Genomic DNA, 23,882 nt, shown 5'->3' with positions numbered 1-23,882 from the left:
CCTGAGTGCGGCACTTCTGGCCAGCCGGCTGTCTCCTGTGTGGGTGTCTGCAGTTGGACACCCTCCCTCCCGCCCTCCACCGCCCTCCTCCACAGGCCTCAGCCGCCGGCCAGCCCCCTCCCCGCCCCGCTCCTGTCCCCTGCTGCCTCCTCGGCAGCCTCTCTTCCTCCTGCAGAGCGTCCAGCCCCCGCCTGCTCCTCCCCGGGTCCAGGGCTCCTCTAGCAGGCGCTCCCCTCCCTCCTGCGTCGGCGGTCCCCTCCTCCTAGCTCCTGCTCCCGTCCACTTCCACCCTGTCCCCACCCTGACTCTGCAAACATGAGGGTCCTGGCCTGCCTCCTCGGTGAGTGACCCTTCCCCTCCTCCGGGACTCAGGGTCCCCGGGCCCGGCCCTCTGACCCCTGAGCTGACCCACTGCAGAGCCTCTGAGTTCCAGGGCCCCGTCCCTGTTGCTTGGTGGGGGGGATGTGGGGGAGCACAGGACATCTGGCTGCCTCTGACTGATCCTCCAGGGACCTGGCCTCAGGCACCCTGAGTCCCACCTTCTCAGGAGACCCCAGGACTTCCTCTCCCCTCCATGAGCCCTGACCCTGCAGAGGGGGTTCACCCATCATTCACCTTTAGCCAGGCCCCCAGTGGGGAGAGCCAAGGGCCTGGCCCCCTGCCCAGACCTGAGGCCTCCGGGCTCCACCCATCCCAAGGACCTGGGCCTCGGCCAGGCGCTGGGCCCAAGTCCTCCTTCCCGGCGGCGGGGTTTCTGGTTCAGAGGAGCGAGGACCTCACTGCCTCACCCCTCCAACCTCCCTTCCAGTGGCTTTGATGGGGACCCAGGCTGTTGGTAAGTGGCCCCAAACACGTCTCCCATCTGGGTGCGCTCAGCTCCAAGCCTTCCCCACGCCCGGCCTGGGCTCACCCTCCCTTGGACCCTGGCCACCCTCGTGTGCCCACGACCCCCACACCACTTCTGCAGGACCACACGGTCACCCAGCTTCCTGCTTCCTAAGGGGCTCCCGGTCATGCCCCTGCAGGACAGCCCCCAGCCCCTGCCCTGCCCGCCAGTCTCGGGGTCTCCAGGATGTCACAGCCTCTCCTCCGTCCCTGCAGAGCGGCTGCGTCTGGCTGATGGGCCCCATGGGTGTGCGGGCCGCCTGGAGGTGTGGCACGGCGGGCGCTGGGGCACCGTGTGCGACGACGGCTGGGACCTGCGGGACGCTGCTGTGGCCTGCCGGGAGCTGGGCTGCGGGGGTGCGCTGGCCGCCCCCGGGGGCGCCTTCTTCGGGGAGGGTGCGGGGCCTGTGTGGCTGAGTGAACTGGCCTGCCGGGGTGGGGAGAGGCAGCTGGGTCTCTGCTCCCACCGGGGCTGGAAGGCCCACATCTGCTCACACGAGGAGGATGCGGGGGTCGTCTGTGCAGGTAAGGGGTCCTCAACCTCCTCAACGCCCAGGGACCCTCAGCCCAGTAACTAACTCTGAGCATCCAGAAGTCCAGACACCCTACCCCTGCCTCACTGAGAGACTGCCCTCTCCATAGCACTGGGGTGTTAGACGGTGGGTGTTGGAAGAACATCCTCCAAACTCTTTGGAAGGAACTTTGAGATTGATAAAGCTGGCAGCTCTGTAAAGGACAACTATGAAGTTTATCATGAACTCACACGGGGAACTCAGACAGGATGGATCTTGCAGATGGTGAGCCAGAGTTATTTATTTGCACCTGTGCTTCCCCCCACCTAAAGAGGTGCAGGAAGACTTAAAGGGGCCAGAGCAGGTCTGCACAGACTGGAACGGGGGATTGTCCCTTCCCTCAGGGGGTCTCATGACTATTATTTCTCATGACTATTATTTCAACTGTGTCAGCAAAAAGCATCTGTCTTCAGAGAGAGGAAAGCAAGGGTAAAAACTGATAGGGAACCTACTTGGCTTGGGTGAAACTCAGCCATGCCAGGCAGGGTGGGGTGGGGGCGACCCGGGCCTGAGACGGGCCCACAGGAGGGAGCGTGGCCTCCAGCAACAGGCTGCTGTCCCCAAGGCCAGCGTGGGACAGACTCCAGGGACCACGACGACCCACCTTCAGTCCTGGATGGGGACCCCTGGCCGGGACCGGCAGGGGAGCTGAGCGCCGGCTCTGAGGAGCCCCCAGTGACACCTGGTGAGCCCCTTCCTGTGCTCTGGCTCCTGCTTTGGCCGTGAGGGAGAAGGGACAGAGGCCTGACTCCTCCACCCTCCCCGGGCCCCCGGTGATGCCCCCTTCAGAACCTTGGGGACTCTCAGGACTGACCTACAGCCCCAGGTTCAGCTGCCAACCGCCCTCCCTACTGTCCCCCTCCTCACCTAGCCCCCCGCCCAGCCGGGACCCCCCAGAGTGGCTCCCGGAAGAAGAGCCCCCGGCTGCCCAAGCCGGCCAAATCCACCAGGGCCCCAGTGCTGACTGCTGGAGCCCCCCGCCAGGGTAAGTCCGAGGCAGGCCTTCCATCTGCAGCAACTCCAGAAGGGGTCAGGCCCTAGGCCCCCCAGACCAAACTGGGGACCCTCAGGTGCAGGGTAGGGGGGCACCATGTCCCCGGGGATTCAGCCAGGTCCAGGCTCCCTGCCTGGTCAGTAGACCACTCGTGGCAGGCCCCCAGGCCCCGTGCCCTGTCCAGACCCTGACTTTCTGCCACTGGCCGGCTGGCAGGCTGATCTCAGTCCCCTGACCCCACGGGGCCTCCGTTTTCCCAGACGAAAAACGAGAGTGTACCAGCCGCCTCCACTAGGCCCCTCACAGCTCCCCCTCCTGCCCGCTCCGCAGAACGGCTGCGCCTGGTCTCCGGCCCCCACGGGTGCGCCGGGCGCCTAGAGGTGTGGCATGGTGGGCGCTGGGGCACCGTGTGCGACGACGGCTGGGACCTGCGGGACGCTGCCGTGGCCTGCCGGGAGCTGGGCTGCGGGGGCGCCCTGGCCGCCCCTGGGGGGGCTCGGTTCGGCCCGGGCGCGGGCCCCGTGTGGATGGACGATGTGGGGTGCGGAGGCGGAGAGCAGGCCCTGAGAGACTGTCCTCGAAGCCCCTGGGGCCGGAGCAACTGCGACCACAGCGAGGACGCAGGACTGGTCTGCACAGGTACACGCCCCTCCCGCGGGCCACGCCCCTCCCGCGGGCCACGCCCCTCCCGCGGGCCACGCCCCTCCCGCGGGCCACGCCCCTCCCGCGGGCCACGCCCCTCCCGCGGGCCACGCCCCTCCCGCGGGCCACGCCCCTCCCGCGGGCCACGCCCCTCCCGCGGGCCACGCCCCTCCCGCGGGCCACGCCCCTCCCGCGGGCCACGCCCCTCCCGCGGGCCACGCCCCTCCCGCGGGCCACGCCCCTCCCGCGGGCCACGCCCCTCCCGCGGGCCACGCCCCTCCCGCGGGCCACGCCCCTCCCGCGGGCCACGCCCCTCCCGCGGGCCACGCCCCTCCCGCGGGCCACGCCCCTCCCGCGGGCCACGCCCCTCCCGCGGGCCACGCCCCTCCCGCGGGCCACGCCCCTCCCGCGGGCCACGCCCCTCCCGCGGGCCACGCCCCTAAGATGTCATTACTTTCAAAAAGATTTCTCCAGCCCCCTTCCCTCCTTCTTGTCTTCCTTCTTCCCTCTCTTCTTCCTCTTTCGCTCCCTTCCTCTCCCCCTTCCTCCCCTCTCTCCCCATTTTTCCCCCTGGCCCTGTCCCCCTCCCTCCTCCCTCCTCCGGACACCCACACTCATTCAGCCTCATGCATGCGGCCAGTGACCCAGACCCCTCTTTGCTCTGCAGGACGAGGACACAGCCGGCAAAGGGCGGGGCGGCGCATGGGTGTAGGGTGGGCAAGTTCAAGGACCCACTGGAGGCAGATATCCACCCACCCATCCAGGCAGGGCCAGGAAATGCTTCAGGGAGTGGGTGGGAACTGGGAGAGGGAGCTGAGAGCCGCTCCGAGCAGCACCCCCACCCACAGATGGAACCAAGGCTCCACCAAAGCATGACCTCTGGCCCTGCTGCACAGAGGGATGATGTCCAGGTCTGGCGTGTGGGGTGTGGTGGGGGTGGAGACCAGGGCGACACAGGTCGAGGGACCTGTAGCCGTGAGGTTGGCCCCTCTGAGGGCCATACCGTGGGGGCTGAGCTATGGCCTCTGAAGCCTGGAAGGTCAGCCCAGGCTCCCCAGGGCGATTAAGCTCCGGTGAGAAGTTGGGAACCCCATGGAGGGGCCGGAAGCTTGGTGTCTTAGCTCCACCTCTGCTCCTCGTGGTGTGCCTTGCAGGAGCTTGGCACGTGCAGCTGGGTCATGCAGGCCAGGGATGTGGCACCCTCTCTGGTCTGTCCTCTTTAGACACCGACTGGGGGTTGGAGATGGACTCCTCACTGCCCAGAGCTGGCCCTGCTCTCATGCACAAACACCTAACAGAAATGCCCCCAAACCTCTGGCCCAGCTCTCAGCACCCCTGCTAGGGTGACTGGTGCGGGGTCTACAGACCTTTTGAGGGGGTGACTGGGGTGCAACCAGGAGATGTGGCTGGACATAGTATGGTGCTCAGGACAGCGCCTGTGTCAGGGGAGCTGAGGCTGAGAAGCCCTGCTCTGCAGGCCTGAGGAAGGCAGCTGGGCATGGGGACCTGCTTGGGGAGGTGGGGGTGGGTGTTGGCAGGTGTGCCCTGGGCTCTCCCTGGGGAGGCAGGGATGTGCATGGGGCAGTGGACGGAGCAGAGCTGGACTCTTGCAGCGTGACTTGGGCCTGGAGCAGAGGGATGCAAACTGGGGGTTTGTGTATTTTCCTGGAGTACCCCCCCCCCCAGTGCCTGCACTCGGTCCATCCAGATGGTCCATGTCAAAGCCTCTTCCTCACTTGTGAGGATGGAGGGTCCACTCTGCAGCCCTGTGCTGGGTGTGAAGCAGGACCCACACACGGCCTAGGCCTGCCCCCTCATCCTCACTGCTGCAGTTCCTGCCTGTCCACTGCAGTCTCCCTCCTCTCTGCTTTACCCTCTTCTCCACATCCAGGTCCGGCCCCCCGGCTGCGTCTGGCCGACGGCCCTCATGGGTGTGCCGGCCGCCTGGAGGTGTGGCATGGCGGGCGCTGGGGCACCGTGTGCGACGATGGCTGGGACCTGCGGGATGCCGCCGTGGCCTGCCGGGAGCTGGGCTGCGGGGGCGCGCTGGCCGCCCCCGGGGGCGCCTTCTTCGGGGAGGGTGCAGGGCCCATCCTTCTGGATGACCTCCGCTGTCGGGGAAACGAGACGGCTTTGCGGTTCTGTCCGGCGCGGCCCTGGGGTCAGCATGACTGTCACCACCGGGAGGACGCTGGGGCCGTGTGTGATGGTGAGGGCGGCCCTGGGGAGAGGCCAGGGAGGGAGGCCTGGGGGGCTTCGCCCGGAGGGGCAAGAGCTGGGGTGCTATGTGTTTCCGAAGCTTACCCCTCCGGGTGTCCGCACTCCTTCCGTCCAGGTGGCCCGCCACGCCGTTCATGCTCACATGTGAATCCCCACTATGGTGGTCCTGGGCTGGTGGTCGGGGAGCCGCCCACCACACAGCAGGGGCTGGTGGTCACCTCTCCCCTCCCACGCCCCAGGTATGCCTCTTGGGTATGTCCCTCCCACGGCCCCCGCGGCAGGCAGCAACAGCTCGGGGCCCAGGGGGGCTGCTTCCAGGCCCCCACCCCCCACGGCGAGCCTGGCCCCATGGACGCCCGGTGTCTCAGCTCCGCCTGTCCCCCCGACCGCCCTTCAGGAGCCTGGGCCGGACGCCGGTGAGCCCCCCGTCCTCCCCTGAACCCCAAGTGTGGGGCTGAGCGTAGGTTTCCTGCCCTCCCCCTCCCACAGCCCCCAGGGGCCCCTCCCCACTCAGAGGACAGAGGGGATGAGAGCACAGAGCGTCTGGGCCAGCTGGGGTCTCCTCCTGGGTGAATGCACAGAGGGAAGACGGTGGAGGGCCCACTTCGAATTATCTGTGTCCCCCACCCCCACCCCAGGGTCCCCCCAGCTGCGCCTGGTGGCGGGACCTAGCAGGTGCTCAGGCCGGCTGGAGGTATGGCATGCGGGACGCTGGGGGACCGTGTGTGACGATGGCTGGGACCTGCGGGACGCGGCCGTGGTCTGCCGGGAGCTGGGCTGTGGGGGGCCACAGCAGCCCGACCCCACCGCCGGCCGTTTCGGCTGGGGCGCCGGCCCCATCTGGCTGGACGACGTGAGGTGCACGGGGACCGAGGCTGCCCTGGCTGACTGCCCGGCCTCTCCCTGGGGGAAGCACAACTGTGCCCACAACGAGGACGTTGGAGTCACCTGTGCGGGTGAGGAGGCCTTGCCATCTGCTGGCTTCCGGAGGGCTTCCTGGAGGAGGGAACAGGAACTGACATTGGCACCAACGCTGACTGAGAGCCTGCCTCCTAACCCCTGCCCCAGGAGGGTTGTTTTCACACGTGAGCCCATTCACACCTCAGGACAAGTCCAAACTGATGGACTTTGTGCCCATGTGAGGGCTTCCCAGGTGGTGCAGTGGTAAAGAATCCGCCTGCCAATGCAGGAGATACCGTTCCATCCCGGGGTCGGGAATATCCCCTGGAGAAGGAATTGGCAACCTGCTCCAGTATACTTGCCAGGGAAATCCCATGGACAGAGGAGCCTGGCAGGTTGCAGTCCATGGGGCTGCAAACATTTAGACACAGCTGAGCGACTGGGTGTGTGCATGCACACACACACACATACACGCATGCACGCATGCACACATACGTGCACACACACACACCAGTTTTACTGATAGAGATGGTAGTGTGAGTTGCTTGGTTGTGTCCAACTCTTTGCGACCCTGTGGACTGTAGCCCACCAGGCTCCTCTGTCCATGGGATTCTCCATGCAAGAAACTGGAGCGGGTTGCCATGCTCTCCTCCAGGGGATCGTCCAGACCCAGGGATGGAACCCAGCTCTCCCGCACTGCAGGCAGATTCTCCACCATCAGCAGGGAAGCCTGGTGATGATACTGCAGCACAGAGAGGCTGAGTAACTTGCCCAAGGTCACACAGCAACTAAGCGGCACAGCTGGGGTCCTTCCTCCTTTTCTTCCTACCAAGAATCATGAGGTCTCCCTCCTGGAGGGGAGCTCTGTCCTCTCTGAGATGAAAGGAAGCAGGCACAGGGGCACCGAGAGATGGCGAGAAGCCAGTGTGATGGAGGGCCCGCTGAAGCGAGGTCAGCCTTGGCCTCTGTTCGCTCCCGCACCATTGTTTCATCCAGTGGCAGACTCTGAGCCTGGTACAGGGGGCTCAGAACGCGAGGGCTCTGGCCTCCAAGAAGCCCGGGGCTCACTGAGGGACAGAGACGCGAGCCCGTGTGACACGTTGTCACTCGGGAGGTTCCCCAAGACCACCCTCAGGTTCCATAGTTTTCTAGAAAGACTCACAATGGTCAGAGAAGCTCTCAGACTCAGGAGCAGGGGTTCCCGCAGCAGAAGGGCTCAGATTCACATCATGAGGGATGAGGCAGCTGGGGCAGGGTCGGGAGAGACCCGTGTGAACCCTCCTCTCCCAGGGGAGGGGTGCAGACAGCACTTAATCCGCTCCGCTCCCAACACCGGCAATGACACGCGGCCACACACGTGACGCTTTCCCAGCCGGTGGCAGAGCGTTTTCAGGAGCTGGGTCCCCCCATAGGGCTGGCGGCCCATGGCGCTCGCGAGCCACGCTGTTAGCAGAGATGACCTGGCTGGTCCCAGGCCCCCAGGCGAGCAACACGCTCCAACCATGCAGGACGCTGCCAGGGCTGGGAGGGTGCCCCTGCCTCCAGCAGCTGGGGGCGAAGGGCCAGAACCCCTCTGTGGGCCAGATTGACCCTTGTTCTGCACCACTCACCCTCGGCATCACCCACAGCGTCCAGCACCTTCCCTGTGCTGCCCAGAAAGATGTTGGGTGAGCCGTGGAGGCTGGAAGCCCGAGGGTGGGGCATGTTCCCTCTTTCCCTCTCCTCCTCAAGGCTCTGGGAGACACAGCAGGGTTCTGAGCTGGGAAATGGCCCGGTGCCACCCTGGTGGGGCGGTGACCAGTCAGCAGGTACAGAGGGAAGGGCAGCGGCTGGGCAGACAGGACAGGTCAGAGTAAGCAGGCGAAGGGGGGCAGGTAGCTCAGGACCACAAATGCTCAGAGGCAGGATGGGGCAGGGGTGGCCACCGAGTGCCCTGGGCCTGGCACAGGGCCTGGCTCATAGGAGATGCTCAGATGCCACCTGTTGCTGAGGCTGAGTGCTCGGGAACTCGGTGGCTGTCTGCAGGGGGTGACAGGAGAAGGCGGGGCCTGGCTGGGGACCTCACAGTGTCTGCTATCTCCCCTGCCGCACCCCCACCCCCGTCTCCAGGAACCCCCGGCCTGGACTCCATCTCAGACCCCTTCAGTTGGAGCTGGATCCCCGGCCTGGGCAGAGACGTGGACGCCTGGCTCCCGGGGGAGCTGGCCACCAAGCCCTCTGCAAGGCGGACCCCAAGCATCCCCGAGAAAACCACCACCAAGGCTCCAGGGAAGACGCCCAAAAGCACCAAGAAGTGGGTGACCAAGAACGCAAAGAGACCGACAACTCAGCCCCCGGCGATGCCAACCACTAAGCACTCCAGGGTCTCGGGCACCCAGAGTACCCCCGAACTGACCTCACGGACCACCAGCACCAGCACCCCGGCCACAGGGGCCTCCCGAAGACCCACCTCCGAGTTTACCACCAGGCTGACCACGCAGGCCCCCCGCAGGCTGACCTCGCACACCACCGTAACTCGGACTTCTCGAAGGACCTCTAAGACCGTGGTGACGCCGGCCACCCAGGGCCCCCGATTAGTGACCTCTGAGGCCACAGTGGAGCCATCTGCTGAGCTCCCAGGCCAAGGTTCTCTAGAGTCATCCACGGACCCGGCCCCCTCCCCCACCGGCGCAGCAGGTGAGCAGAGGAACAGGAAGGCTGAGGCTGGCCCCTCCAGACCCCCTCTGACCCCTCCTGATCCTGGCTTCCCACCAGCAGGCCCGTTCCGGGTTCGTCTGGCGGACGGGCCCAACCGGTGTGCCGGGCGGCTGGAAGTGTGGCACGCTGGACGCTGGGGGACGGTCTGTGATGACGGCTGGGACCTGCGGGACGGCATGGTGGCCTGCTGGGAGCTGGGCTGCGGGAGGGTCCGGCCTCGAGTGGGCAAAACCCACTACGGCCCCGGCTCCGGGCCCATCTGGCTGGACGACGTGGGCTGCAAGGGCAGCGAATCCTCGCTGAGCGACTGCCCGGCCCGGGCGTGGGGACAGCACAACTGCGACCACGAGGAGGACGTGGGGCTCACCTGCACTGGTAAGGGGGAGTGGAGCGTGGAGCGGGGCCGGGCACGGGGCGGAGGGGCGCGGGCGGAGTCGCACCTGGAGGTCCTGGCAGGGGCCTCCAGAGCCGCAGTGGTAAGGACTCCTGAGACGGGTCGGGGCTCGCCCCTCCCCCCTTTCCTCCCCAGGCTACGCAGACGAGGAGGACTATCCCCCCTGGACGTGGGACCCCACCTCAGGGGAGGACCTGGCCAAGGGGACCACCGCTGCAGGGGTGCCCGCACACACCCTCTCCAGGGAAACGACAGGGAGCCCAGGGGCCCCTGCCCCAGCAACGAGGCGCCTTCCGAGCACAGGTGAGGGGCAGGCGTGGGGTGGGGAGGAGCGTCTCCCTGCCAGGCTTCCTGAAAGACCCTCCTGAAAGACCCTCCTGAATGAGCTGGCCCGGGTCTCCGAGACCGCAGGCAGGTTTTTCTTGGCTCCAAAGACGCTAAGAACTACCCCTCCCTTGGCTCGTCTGTAACTGTCCTACAAGAGCCTAGAAGAGGAGATCCCTTCCTCTGCTCCGCCCTGCGTCTCAGAATCAAGCCAGGCTTGGCAGAACCCTGCTCCCTGTCCTCCTGCAGATCTTCTGGGGCCTCTGGGAATCAGCCTTGATGTCAAAGCCCGTGTCCCTGGAGGCAGTGCCTCCGCAGAAGTTCCCCAGTCCCCACACGGAGGGACATGCTGTCACCATGCCGCCGCCCCACCCCAGCCCCTCAAGCCTGTTCTCTGAACCCATGCTCTGGTCTGGGCAGGGCTGAGGCTTGGAGGCGGGCTGGGGGCCTTCGGATGGACGGCTTTCCCCAGCCTGACCCCTTACTCTGGCCAGTGGGGCAGCCTCCAGCCCCACAGCTCCAGCCCCGCTGCCCCATGGCCTCTGTCTCCCTGTGGCCTGGTCACACTCGGGCCTTGACCCGCTCAGATGGTTCCCATTTCTGTGTGTGTGTGTTCACTGGGGCCTTGACCCGCTCAGATGGTTCCCATTTCTGTGTGTGTGTGTGTACACTCGGGCCTTGACCCACTCAGATGGTTCCCATTTCTGTGTGTGTGTGTGTGAGAGAGAGAGAGAGAGATCTCTGTTCCAGCCTGCTCAGTCTCTCTTGATCCTTCTCTGCTCCTCTTTCTCACCTTCTTTTTTCAACTTCTCACCCTCCGCATCTCGATCACTTTTTTTTTTCTTCACCGACCATGTCTCTTTCTCGTCACCTTCCTCATTTTCTTTCCTTATCAAGTTCATGTCCCACCATTACTGTTTCTCTCCGCCCTCCCCCACCTCGGTCAACTTCTTTTTATCCCCGCCCCGGCGTCTGGCTCTTCCCTTCCATTTCTCACTGCCCACCCTCCGGTCTCTGTCGAGAGCGGGAGCGGGAGCGAGAGGCGGGGCCTCGGCGAGGGAGGCGGGGCCTCGGCTGGAGGGGCGGGCGGGGGACGTCAATGGCCCAGCGCCATGTGACGTCACAGGCGCGGTACGCTTCCTGATTGGCCAGCTGGCCCACTCCGCAGCTATAAAAGCGTGAAGCGCGCTGTAGTTCTCTTCCCTCCCCCACCCCTACCCGGGTCTGTCTGATGCTTAGGTGTCGGGGCGGGGACACGTAGCAGGCCTTGGAGTCGACGAGATTTGGGGTGGGGGGGGCACCCGAATCGTGACTTAGGGCTCAGTTTCCAGAGGTGCCGTGCTGTGTGGCCAGGATTCCAGAGCCTTCGGTCTCTGTAGCCGGGCGCCGGTCCTTCTCGTCGCGCCCCCTCGCGGCGGAGACGGTCGGATGCTGGGCGTGCGCAGCTCTGAGGGCGGCGGTGCGCGGGCCCCTGAGACCCCACCTGCTCCTGGTTGAGGAGAGGGGGTGCGTGAGCACAGATAAGTACGGAACTGGGCACTGCGCGGTGGAAATCCCAGGGGTCACATGTGCAACCTTAGTACTGGGAAGAGGGGCAGGGTTGGGTGGGCAGAGGTGGAAACGACAGAAATTCTGTCCTTATTAGCAAGGTGGCCTTGAAAAAAATGATTCCGCTTCATTGAGTTGCAATTCCTTACTTCGAAAAAAGCAAATTAAAAAGCTGCAGCTCCAGGGTCCCTGGAAAGAGTCAAGGACAGTGCCAGGAACACATGCCATTAACTGGGTAACATAAGTCCTGAATCCCATGGGTAGAGAAGCCTGGCGGGCGACAGTCCATGGGGTCACAAAGAGTCGAACGCAACTGAGCGACTAACACTTTCACACTTTCATAGGTCCTGGTGTTGCCCCTCTGTTTCAAGTGGGAGGGAGGGGAATGAGGCTCCGGAGAGTTGAACTCAGGAGCCGAGGCTGAGATCCATTTCAAACGATTTCGCACATAGTTTGCTCACTGGACTGGGGAATTACTGAAGTCATTGCAAGTGTGAATTCTGCAGTGTGGCTGCCAGGGTTCCAGCTGTGACTCCACTGGAATTAGAACAAGGGGCTGGGTGACCTCAGGTCCCAATTCAATGAGCAAAATGTGTGTGAAATCACTTAAAACCGCAATGCACTGCTTGTTAGAGTTATTTACCATAAATGAACAACAGCTGTAGAATCCCAGGGACACCGCGATTATTTCTAGTAGAGCAGTGGGAAAAAGCTCGCAGAGGAGATGGCATCCTTTCCACCAGGAGACCCCACAAGGAAGGGGCTTCTCTGAGCAGCGAAGACTGGAGTTGAGATAATTGCATTGCCCATTGAGGACACATCATCTCAGGTTTAGCTATGTCAGTTTCTATTGTTGCCATAAGACCACCACGCATTTGGGGCTTAAGACGACACAAGCTTATTATTTTGCGGTTCTAGAGGTCAGAAGCCCCACTGAGGTCTCTCACTAGTTGAAATGAAAGATGGCAGGGCTGTATTCTTTTTGAGGCTGAAGGGAAAGATTGTTCCTGTGCCTTTTCTAGCTTCTAGAGGCTCCTGTATTCTTTGGTGCACGCCCCCTTCCTCCATCTTCAAAGTCAGCAATGTTGCATCTCTGTGGTCCTTTTTTAATCTTTACATCTTTGTCACTACAGTGAGGATTTGTGTGTGTGTTAGTCGTGTCCAACTCTTTGTGACCCCATGGACTATAGCCCACTAAGCTCTTCCCTTCTCCAGGGGATCTTCCCTGAGACTAGAGACTGAACCCATGGCTCCTGCACTGGCAGGCAGATTCTTTACCACTGAGCCACCAGCGAAGCCCGCGGCTGGGATAGATTCTCGAAGAATAAGGATTTATGTGATTAGATCAGTTTCCCTTGGGTTAATATAGGATAAACCCTTCATTTCAAGGACTGGGCCCTTAGTCAGTTTGCAAAGTCTTTGCCATGAAAGGTAACATATTCACAGGTTCTGAGAGTTAGAGCTTGGACATCTTTGGGGAGCATTCATCTGTATTCCACGGGATCTGTGTTGAATGAATGAATGAACAAACAGTTGTGAGATCGCCGTGTAGGTCTAGAGAGAGTGCACAGGAGATGAAGATGGAAGCTTATGAAGGTTGAATTGTCTTTCCATTTTATTTGAAGCACCATTTCTTGAGGCTTCCTGGATGATGGAGTTTAAAGACACAGGCATTAGTTCGTGCCTCAGGTGTTTGCTGTGTGGCAGGCATGAGTCCCAACCCCTGGGAACATGATGGACAGAGAAAGGGAGGGGAAACGGGGGGAGCGAAGAATTGTCATTTAAAATGGGATGGTTAAGAGATGACTTACTAAGGAAATGCCAGTCAAGTGACAGCCTCAAGAGGTCGGGGGCACTCCCCTGCTGGCCCAGTGGTTAAGACGGCCCTGCCAATGCAGGGGGTAAATCCCACCTGCCATGCAGTGCACTCAAATAAAATGAAAGGAAAGGGAAAAAAAGAAGGGGAAAGCCATGCAAATACCTGGTTGGAGAGTGTTCCGTAAGTGCAGTCCGCAAGCGCGTGCAAAGGCCACGAGGTGAGAGTGTGCTCAGCTGGTTCGAGACACAGCAGTGAGGTCGGTGGGGCAGAAGTGGAGTGCTTGGTGGGGGTGGCAGCAGGGGGTGAGGGCTGTGGTCCATTGTAAAGATGTCAGCTGTGATGGGGAGCCTGGAGAGGGAGCTAAAGGCGCTTTCCGGGCAGAGGGATCAGCATGTGTAAAGCCCCTGTGGTGGGGTCTTGAGAGAAGAGCCCACAGCCTGGCTAGAGTGGAGTGAGCCAGGCAGGGGGAGTGACCAGGGGTGAGGCCAGCCTCGGGCTTTATTTCTCTCTGCTCCCACAGGGAAAGAGGTCTCCATTCAGAACCAGGTAGGCCTGCTGGATCTGAAGCCCAATGTTGCTCCTTAGCTGTGTGACCTTGCCCTCTCTGGGCTTCAGGTTGGTCACTTCTGGTCTGGAACCTGCAGCTTCTTTGCCCACCAGCTCCCCATGAGCTTGCCAAAAATTAACATGTCTTTCAGCGGCAAGGATTTGGGATAAAGGCAGGCCTGAGGATCTGCACCCACTTGTGAGGGCAGCTGGACAGCGTCTAGAGAGACGGGTGCTCCTCTGGTGGTTCCGGGGGAAGAGTCTGCCTGCCAGTGCCGCCTGTGCCGCGGTGTCCTCTGCGCTGCAGGGCGGACTCCTACCAGGGAAGCCCTGTGCGTCCCCTTTTCTCGGTGTATGTTTTAAGGGAAAAATCAAATCGATCACACACGAATGAACCATGAACGAGCATGTGGCCATTTCTTAGAACACATTTCGAGAACACACAGGCCCAGGGAGCATGCCTGCCCTTGGTGGGCTGACATTTCAACAGGGAAAGCAGTTCCTATTTGTGTTCTTCTCGATAGAGTCCTCCTAAAACCTGGCATCCTGGGAAGAAAGCCTCAGAACACAGCGATAGGGATTACTCAGTTCTCTCTATTATTTCTCAAGGTGACAAGGATTGTCGTGAGCCTTCCCGGACGGGGGACACACCTTCAGGAGGAGTCCCGGCCAAGGAGACACCCACTGCAGCCACGCCTGGCCCCCCTGGCACCACCAGGAGCTCAGGCCACCCCTCTCTAGCTCCCAGACTCCGTGGGGACACAGGTGAGGCATGTGGCGGGGGTGGGGCGGGGTCCAGGGTGTTTGTGGGGTGGGGTTGAGAGGTGGTGGAGAAGGGAATGGCAACCCACTCCAGTATTCTTGCCTGGGAAATCCCATGGACAGAGGAGCCTGGCGGGGAGTCCACAGGGTCATAAAGAGTTGGACACGACTCAGTGGCTCAACAACAACAGAATGGAGAGGTGGACTGCAGATTTCCCAGTGGTGACCCAGCTCTCACCCCAGAAAGACCAGGCAGAAATATATCCTGAAACAAAGGGTTGTTATTGACACCGCTGGTCTTCAACTGGGATAACTGGCAACACGTGAAGACATTTCAGGTTGTCACGGCTGGGAGAGGGGAGGCTAGTGGTCCCTGGTGGGTCTAGGCCAGGCTGCACAAGGGCCCCCACCACAAAGAACCAGCCAGCCCCTTATGTCAACAGAGCCGAGGTGGAGAAACCCTAACCTGTACCATGTTAGTCACTCTGGCACATCAACAAAAGCATGAGAGGAAACCCTGTAAGAGAATGGGGGGAAAGGTGCACACAGGCGATCTGCAGACTAGGAAGCCCGGATGCCCAGCGAGTACGTCTGGAAATGCGCACGCTCATAACGAGTCAGGAAATTCAAATGAAAACAGTGACAAGCGTGGAAAAAAAATGGAAAGCTCAATAATACCCATTGTAGCTGTGGGCATGAGGAGACAGGCATCCCCACTGGATAGAGCAATTCAATAAAAGGGACCTAGCTGAGCGACTTCCCTTTCACTTTTCACTTTCATGCATTGGAGAAGGAAATGGCAACCCAGCTCAATAATACCCATTGTAGCTGTGGGCATGGGGAGACAGGCATCCCCACTGGATAGAGCAATTCAATAAAAGGGACCTAGCTGAGCGACTTCCCTTTCACTTTTCACTTTCATGCATTGGAGAAGGAAATGGCAACCCACTCCAGTGTTCCTGCCTGGAGAATCCCAGGGACGGGGGAGCCTGGTAGGCTGCCGTCTATGGGGTCGCACAGAGTCGGACATGACTGAAGCGACTTAGCAGCAGTAGCAGCAGCAGTGATGTTTAGTGAAATTAAATATGATTGTACGTTACTGACCCAGCAACCCTGCTCCTAGATCTGTTTGTTGTTGTTCAGTCACTAAGTCATGTCTGACTCTTTGTGACCCCATGGACTGCAGCATGCCAGGCCTCCCTGTCCTTCACTATCTTCCAGAATTTGCTCAAACTGATGTTCATTGAGTCAGTGATGCCATCCAGCCATCTCATCCTCTGTCACCCCCTTCTCCTCTTGCCTTCAATCTTTCCTAGCATCAGGGTCTTTTCCAATGGGTCGGCTCTTTGCATCCAGAGAAATTCTTTCACAGGCTTACAAAGGAATATGTGTGAGGATGTATTAGGGAATGGGAGGCAACTTAAGTGTCCAAGAGAAAGGTAAGGAAGAAGAGAAATGGTTACACCTGATGGATTCTGTGCAGTAGTTAAAGCAGTGGCAGGCTGTATACGCAGCAACATGCATAGGTACTAACGACATAACACTGAGAAGTTCAGAAACAGAATGAGCTTTCCAGCAGAATGTTATTTGCAGAAATTAAAAGCACAAACCCCAAAATATACATACACTTTTGTATTAACTTGAAAACATCTGTGCATTCTATGTTGTTTAAGACCACACACGAAGCACATTAGACTGGAGGTGCCTGTGGGAGAGCATGAGGGGAATGCAGATGGGGGCTACAGAAGAGAGAAAAACGAGAGGAGACTTTGCAGGAGCTATTGATGACAATGTACAGGGGAGTATAGTTAGCTCAACTCTCTGTTCCTTGGGTCTAAAAGCCAACACCACTGTAGGTATCTGAGCCCCTGTGCACACAAACCAAGCTGAGATTCTTGAAACGATAACTAGGAACAGTCACCATTTATGGAGCAATATACCATGTGTCAGGCAGTATTCTGTGCACTTTATGTGTGTTAGTCTTTAACATTTATATATGTTAATCCTTGTAGCAGCCACACAAGGACTAATGAGTGATGTAGGTGTTATAATTGTGCCCGTTTCACAGATGAGAGAAACTGAGGCACAGATTGCCTGTGGCAATATAAGTGATGATGAGAATGCTTATTACCTGCTTGGCGTTGCCGTAAGCACTCTGTGCACGCATAGTCTCGCTGAACTCTCATGATTATAGGGGAGATACATGGATCATCCATGGTTTACAGAAGGGGAAGAAATGGAGATTCGAGGCAATTAAGTCATTTGCCCATGGTTACCCAGTACCACACAATTGCACTCATCTCACATGCTAGTAAAATAATGCTCAAAATTCTTCAAGCCAGGCTTCAGCAATATGTGAACCATGAACTTCCAGATGTTCAAGCTGGTTTTAGAAAAGGCAGAGGAACCAGAGACCAAATTGCCAACATCTGATGGATCATGGAAAAAGCAAGAGAGTTCCAGAAAAACATTTATTTCTGCTTCATTGACTATGCCAAAGCCTTTGACTGTGTGGATCACAATAAACTGTGGAAAATTCTGAAAGAGATGGGAATACCAGACCACCTGACCTGCCTCTTGAGACACCTATATGCAGGTCAGGAAGCAACAGTTAGAACTGGACATGGAACAACAGACTGGTTCCAAATAGGAAAAGGAGTACGTCAAGGCTGTATATTGTCAACCTGCTTATTTAACTTACATGCAGAGTACATCATGAGAAACACTGGGCTGGAAGAAGCACAAGCTGGAATCAAGATTGCTGGGAGAAATATCAATCACCTCAGATATGCATATGACACCACCCTTATGGCAGAAAGTGAAGAGGAACTAAAGAACTTTTTGATGAAAGTGAAAGAGGAGAGTGAAAAAGTTGGCTTAAAGCTCAACATTCAGAAAACGAAGATCATGGCATCTGGTCCCATCACTTCATGGGAAATAGATGGGAAACAGTGTCAGACTTTATTTTTCTGGGCTCCAAATCACTGCAGATGATGATTGCAGCCATGAAATTAAAAGACGCTTACTCCTTGGAAGGAAACTTATGACCAACTGAAAGGTTGTTGAATTACGACGCCGGGATTCTTGGCCCCGGAGGAGAATTCAATCCGGGGCCAGAGACGAGGCTTGATCGCTCAGAGCTTTTGTGTAACAAAGTTTTATTAAAGTATAAAGGAGATAGCGAAAGCTTCTGACATAGGCATCAGAAGGAGGCAGAAAGAGTGCCCCCCTGCTAGTCTTCAGCTGGATGTTATATAGTCACCAGCAGTTTGTTAATGAAAGAAAGGAATGTCTCAAAACTTAAAATGGCACCAGACCCCTCGCCCATAAGATGTATTTTGGGATAATCTTGGTTCCAAATGGTTTATCTTGGGCCATAAAAGGATTAACTTGAAGAAGGGCAGAGCACCATACACATAGTTTCATTTACATAGATTAGAGGAACAATATTGGAGTATAACATACTGGTTTATCAAGTAGGTTCTGAGCCCAAAAGGCAGAACTGACTTGAAGACAGAGTTTGGGGTAAATGCATAGTATATTAGCATAGCTTAAGATAAACATTTTCATAAGAAAAAGGCATTGGTTAACTTCAGGTGAAACCAGGTGTCATGGCAACACAGAATTTTAAGAGAAACCTCCTTTTAAATTTGTATAGAGAAGGAAAAAATATATCGCTAGTTTGTTTCCTCCTGCCGCTTAAGAGAGATAAAAATGTCTGACACTTGCAGGCTATTTTCTCCATTTGGAGACCCCTGGCCTTCCTGCCTGTTACCCTCTCACAACCTAGATAGCATATTGAAAAGCAGAGACATTACTTTGCCAACAAATGTCCGTCTATTCAAGGCTATGGTTTTTCCAGTGGTCATGTATGGATGTGAGAGTTGGACTGTGAAGAAAGCTGAGCACCGAAGAATTGATGCTTTTGAACTGTGATGTTGGAGAAGACTCTTGAGAGTCCCTTGGACTGCAAGGAGTTCCAACCAGTCCATCCTAAAGGAGATCATTCCTGAGTGTTCATTGGAAGGACTGATGTTGAAACTGAAACTCCAGTACTTTGGCCACCTCATGCGAAGAGTTGACTCATTGGAAAAGAACCTGATGCTGGGAGGGATTGGGGGCAGGAGGAGAAGGGGACAACAGAGGATGAGATGGTTGGATGGCATCACCAACGCGATGGACATGAGTTTGCGTAAACTCCGGGAGTTGGTGATGGACAGGGAGGCCTGATGTGCTGCGATTCATGGGGTCGCAAAGAGTCGGACACGACTGAGCAACTGAACTGAACTGAATTGAACCCAGCTAGGAAGCAGAGGATCTGGGGTTTAAATCCGGGCGGCCTGGGTGGAGGCCAAGCCCTTTACTTAGCTGTTCCTTTGACCCTGCAGGGGCACATGATACATCTCAGGGACCCTGCAGAAAAGTGGAATTCAGTCAAGCTGTGCTGTTCAATATGGTAGCTACCAACACAGGTGGCTGTGTAATTAAAAAACCTGAAAAAGGATGGACCCAGTGTTTAGCACATGAAGCTGTACTCACTGTTTTGTAATAACCTACATAAGAAAATCTGGGCTTCCCTGGTGACTCTGTCTATACAGAATTTGCCTGCAATGCAGGAGACCCAGGTTTGATCCCTGGGTCAGGAAGATCCCCTGGAGAAGTGAATGGCTACCCACTCCAGTATTCTTGCCTGGAGAATTCCATGGACAGAGTAGGCCTGCAGCGTACAGTCCAGGAGGTCACAGAGTTGGACATGACTGAGCGACAAACACTATACAAGAAAATAATCCAAAAAAGAAGAGATATATATATATATATTTATGAATGACTGAATCACTTTGCTGTACACCTGAAACTAATGTAACATTGTAAATCAACTATATTTTAATAAAAAAACTTACAGTGCTTGCTTCCGCAGCACATATACTAAAGTTGGAACCATACAGAGAAGATTAGCATGGCTCTTGTGCAAGGATGACATGCTAATTTGTGAAGTATTCCATACTTTTTTGTTGTTTAAAAACATTTACAAAAGGAAATCCATTCAAAGTAAAACAAAAAACAAGTTGAGAACTTCCCTGATGACGTAGTGGATAAGAATTCACCTGCCAACGGTTTGATCCCTGGTCTGGAAAGATTCCACACGTCGCAGAGCAACTATGCGTGTGCTCAGCAACTATGGTAGTCAGCGCTCTAGAGCCTGAGAGCCACGTGTACTGAAGCCCAGGGGCCCTGGAGCCTGTGCTCCCCAACAAGAGAAGCCCACACAAAGCAACGAAGGCCCAGTGCAGCCAGAATAAAAATGTTAAAAATTGAAAAAGGAAACATTTGGTTCCTTAGTTGAACCACATTTCAAGTGCTCAGAAGCCACAGGTGACCAGCGGCTACCATACTGGCCAGCACAGAACATTCCCACTGCTGAGAAAGTGATAACTCACTGGCCCAGACTCTGGATGCAAAGGACTCGGGCTCAGACCTTGTTCTTGTAACCTTCAGACTGTGTCTGTGTGTGACCTCGGGCACATTACTTGCCCTCTTGGCCTGATTTTCCTCATCTGTCAAAAAAGGTTAAAAATCACATTTATCTGGAAGCAGGGCCTGGAAGAGGGGAAGGTTTCTCCCTTGTTAAGGCCTAAAATTTGGGGGCATTCCAAGCATTTTGTGATGAAGATAAAATCTTAATACCATTGGTTAAAAAAATAGAAACGAATGCAAAAACAATCCACGATGAAGTAAATAAAATTTTAACTTAAGTCGGATCCGACCTACCTCACCAGGATCTGACAGACAATTTTAGGGGGGACTCCAGTGAGGTAGGCCGGATCCTGACTTGAATTAAAATTTTGACTTTTTGTTAACTGCGGATCTTTCGCATTAATTTTGATTGTTTAAAAATAGGGCAAGAAGATACTGGTCTTGATTACTTGATTCCGACCCCTCCTACATTCTTCTAGCAGCTCCCACGCCCTCTGCCTCTTTATCTCCCTTTATCACCCCATTTCTGCCCTTCCGCCCACTCTTGCATCCCACATCCCCGGCCCACATTCTCCTGGCTCCCTCCCGCATCCTCCCACATCACCTGCACACCCCCCAACCCCAACCATCCTGCATCCGGCTCTCCCCGCGCGCCCATCCCCGCATCCTCCAGAGGGGAGGACGCCAGGTGGCGCTTGGAGACATCGGAGCATGCGAGGAGGTGGGGCACTAGGGCCGGGTGAAGTCTGCCGGCGACCCGTGACGTCACGAGGCCCCGTGCCTCCCCATTGGTCGCACCGTGTGGAGGGCGGGGCGCGCCGCGGGGTGGGCGGGGCGGCCTGACCTCGGTCGTCTGTCTTTCCTCCGCCAGGCTCCCTGAGGAGACGGTGGCCAGAGCGCCGACTGCGGCCCACGACGGCCAGGACTGCGCCCGCCGCCCCTTCCCCACCCCGCTCCGCCGCGCCGGGGCCAGCCGACCCTCCACTGACCTCCGCCTCCGCACCGCCGCTCATCCGCACGGCGGCCTCAACGCCGGAGGAGACCCCTGACGGGACCTCCGCGGTGCCGTCCAGCCCGGCCGCGGCCTCTCGGGGGAGCGCCCACCGCACCTCGACGAGCCCCGGCCTCACCGTGCCCTCCCCTGACGCCTCCGCGGCCCCCGCGCCGACCTCTGGGCTTTCCCCCACCACACCGCCCACCGCGCCCAAGGAGCTCACCTCAGACCCCTCTGCGCCGGCGGCGGCGACCCACCTCTCCCCTACCTCAGGGCCGGACAGAGCCCCAGGCCGGGGCACGTCTCCACAGCCCAGCGCAGTTCCAGAACCTTCCAGTTCCCCAGACCGCTCCACCGGGCCTCACCCCACCACCGCTCCGTACTCCACCATGACCTCTCACCCCGCAGCGACCTCTCATCCCACCTCGGCCCCGTACTCCACCATGACCTCTCACCCCGCAGCGACCTCTCACCCCACCACGGCCCCATACTCCACCATGACCTCTCACCCCGCAGCGACCTCTTACCCCACCACGGCCCCATACTCCACCATGACCTCTCACCCCACCACGGCCCCGTATTCCATGACCTCTCACCCCGCAGCGACCTCTTACCCCACCACGGCCCGGTACTCCACCATGACCTCTCACCCCACCACGGCCCCATACTCCACCATGACCTCTTACCCCGCAGCGACCTCTCACCCCACCACGGCCCCGTACTCCACCATGACCTCTCACCCCACCACGGCCCCGTACTCCACCATGACCTCTCACCCCACAACAGCCCCGTACTCCACCATGACTTCTCACCCCACTACTACCCTTTATCCCACCTCGACCCATCACGCCACCACCACCCCTTATCCCACCATGACCTCTCACTCTACAGTGACCTCTCGCCCCACTACTGCCCTTTACCCCACCACGAACCCTCACGCCACCAAGACCCCTTATCCCCCCACCACCGCTCACTCTACCTCAACCCCTCACCCCACCACGACCCCCCCTCCCATCACTACTGCTCAGTCCACCACAACCCCTCACCCCACTACGACCCCTCACCCCATCACCAGCCCTTACCCTGCCACGACCCCTCAGCCCATCATGACCCCTCACCCTGCCACGACCTCTCACCCTACAACTCCTCACCCCATCACCACCCCTTACCCCACCACAACCCCTCGCCCCACCACGACCCCTCACCTCAGGACCACTACTTACCACACCATGACTCCTGACCTCACCTCAGCCTCTATGGTCACTGCCAAGTCCGTTCTGACTCCCTTGGGAACAGAATCTCCCTCTCCCTCTCTAGTGAAGCCCAGCCTGCACCCCCAGATGACCTTCATGGGGGCCCCTCGCCCCTCCACATCTCCAGCCTCAGAGTCCAGCCTGTCTCCTGCCCCAAGCATGGACATACCGTCCACTGAGAACTTCAAACCAACCACAAGCCAGAGCCCCCAAGTAACCTCTCCGCCTACCCAGACTCCACACTCAGCCCCTGACCCCGCTGTGACCCCTGTGGGGTCATCTGGGGACCATCTGGCTCCTACGGCCCACCCCTTGGATCAACCGCCCCCTGACCACCTCTCCCTCGGGCCAGCTCCCAGTCCGAGCTCAGGCCCTCGGGGCCCGTGTGAGGCCCCAGTGCCGCCTGTGAGGGTCATGGCTTGCGAGCCACCTGCCCTGGTAGAGCTGGTGGCCGCTGTGAGGGATGTGGGCAGCCAGCTGCAGAGGCTGACCCGGGCCCTGGAGCGAGATCAACAGGAGCGCCGAGCCCTGGGACTGGGCTTGACCCAGCTGGTGGAGGCCGCCCAGGGTCTGGGGCAGCTGGGTGAGGTTGTGAAGAGACTGGCAGAGGTGGCCTGGCCCCCTACCACACCTGTACCAACCACTACCACCCCTGAGTGGGAAGATAGGCCTCTGCGGGGAGATGTGTGACCTTATCAGAGGGACTTAAGCCACTCCCCAACAGCAACAAAGGAAAACCAAAATATCTACTTAAAAACAAAGTGTGAATGGTGTTTCTGGGGGACTAGGGGAGGAGGAATCACAAGACCGATCTGTTTGTGAATGCCACAGGCACCACACGAGGCAATCAAGGTGACTGTGGTGGTTATGACGGTCATGATGGTGAAGAGGAGGAGGCGATGGTGGTGGTGAGGACGAAGGTGATCCTGGTGATGGCCATTCCATTAAGGCGGTGATGGTGGGGGCGATGAAGGTGACCGTGGTGATGATGGGCATGAAGCTAGTGGGGACAGCTATCCTGATGGGAATGATCGTCACGGTGAACTATGGTGGCGATGATGGTCCCGAAGATCACGGCGATAGCTGTTGTGATGGTGTTGTGATGACAACGATGGAAGTGGTCATGGCGATGATGCCAGCGAGGTTGAAGACAATCGTGGTGACAGTGGCGATGATGATTATGGTGATAATGAGGGTCCTGCAGGTGATCATGATGGTGGTGACGGTCTCCAAGGTCACAGTGAAGACTATCATGGTGACGAATGATGGAAGTGATGATGGTGGTCGTGATGGTGAGGATAGTGGAGGTGACGGTGGTAATCACGATGGCAGTGACGATGGTGGTGATGAAGGCCCACGAGGGCAGAAATCTTTGTCCACAGACGTATGTCCAGCTCTTAGAATGGAGGCTGACACAACATGCCCCCTTCATTAATACCTTCTGAATGACTGAGCTCATCGTCATAGTAATAATGACTAATGTTCTCCGGGCGCTTCCTACCGGTAAGGTTCTGTGTGGAGGGCTTTGCACGCATGATGTCATTTTATCTTCATGAACAGCCGCTGAGGAGGGTACTGTTTCTACAGCTCAGCAGGGAGTGGGTGAGCTTTGGAGCCTAAATGCCTGAGTTTGAGCCCTTGTGGGCCTGGCCATGAGTCAGTTACCGCTTGGTCTGAGTTTCCCCATCTCTTAAAGGGAGATAACAATATACACCCTGTGGGGCTGCTGTGATGATTAAATGATAGATTAATGCCTATATGAGAGTGCTTAACACAGGGCCTGGCTCTTGACACCTGCTCTCTATGTGATAGTTATTACTGTATTATCCCCACTTTATAGGTCAGGGCACTGAGGCA

The 23,882-nt window shown here is 58.1% G+C and overlaps 1 protein-coding gene and 1 non-coding gene across 4 annotated transcripts; both read left to right on the top strand.

Moving 5' to 3' along the window:
• The first annotated feature begins 218 nt into the window (after window positions 1-218).
• SSC5D (scavenger receptor cysteine rich family member with 5 domains) lies at window positions 219-22,786 on the top strand. Of its 3 annotated transcripts, none has more exons than XM_069551893.1 (14): window positions 219-340; window positions 809-835; window positions 1,102-1,410; window positions 2,023-2,142; window positions 2,329-2,442; window positions 2,782-3,090; window positions 4,985-5,302; window positions 5,553-5,729; window positions 5,952-6,269; window positions 8,323-8,889; window positions 8,971-9,285; window positions 9,440-9,607; window positions 14,151-14,306; window positions 20,650-22,786. In XM_069551893.1, exons 1-14 carry the CDS (start codon window positions 316-318, stop codon window positions 22,713-22,715), a joined length of 4,989 nt encoding a protein of 1,662 aa, XP_069407994.1. In that variant the 5' UTR covers window positions 219-315; the 3' UTR covers window positions 22,716-22,786. The 3 variants fall into 3 exon arrangements, with proteins under 3 accessions (XP_069407994.1, XP_069407993.1, XP_069407995.1); XM_069551892.1 differs by having other exon boundaries at window positions 8,968-9,285; XM_069551894.1 differs by lacking the exons at window positions 219-340; window positions 809-835; window positions 1,102-1,410 and adding an exon at window positions 1,574-1,682 and having other exon boundaries at window positions 8,968-9,285.
• LOC138419881 (U6 spliceosomal RNA) lies at window positions 19,206-19,312 on the top strand. The gene has a single exon (XR_011249132.1). It is a non-coding gene; the product is annotated as a U6 spliceosomal RNA (small nuclear RNA).
• Window positions 22,787-23,882: the final 1,096 nt, after the last annotated feature.

The sequence above is a fragment of the Ovis canadensis genome, chromosome 14, assembly GCF_042477335.2.
Source record: "Ovis canadensis isolate MfBH-ARS-UI-01 breed Bighorn chromosome 14, ARS-UI_OviCan_v2, whole genome shotgun sequence".
Lineage (NCBI taxonomy): Eukaryota > Metazoa > Chordata > Mammalia > Artiodactyla > Bovidae > Ovis > Ovis canadensis.
This window is presented reverse-complemented; position numbering and strand designations above follow the sequence as displayed.

Excerpts from the sequence above, each read along its gene's own strand:
- SSC5D (XM_069551892.1), top strand. The coding sequence starts at position 316 with ATGAGGGTCCTGGCCTGCCTCCTCG. Across the intron at positions 341-808 it reads GGTCCTGGCCTGCCTCCTCG|TGGCTTTGATGGGGACCCAG; the intron begins GTGAGTGACCCT and ends CCTCCCTTCCAG. Across the intron at positions 6,270-8,322 it reads CGTTGGAGTCACCTGTGCGG|GAACCCCCGGCCTGGACTCC; the intron begins GTGAGGAGGCCT and ends CCCCGTCTCCAG.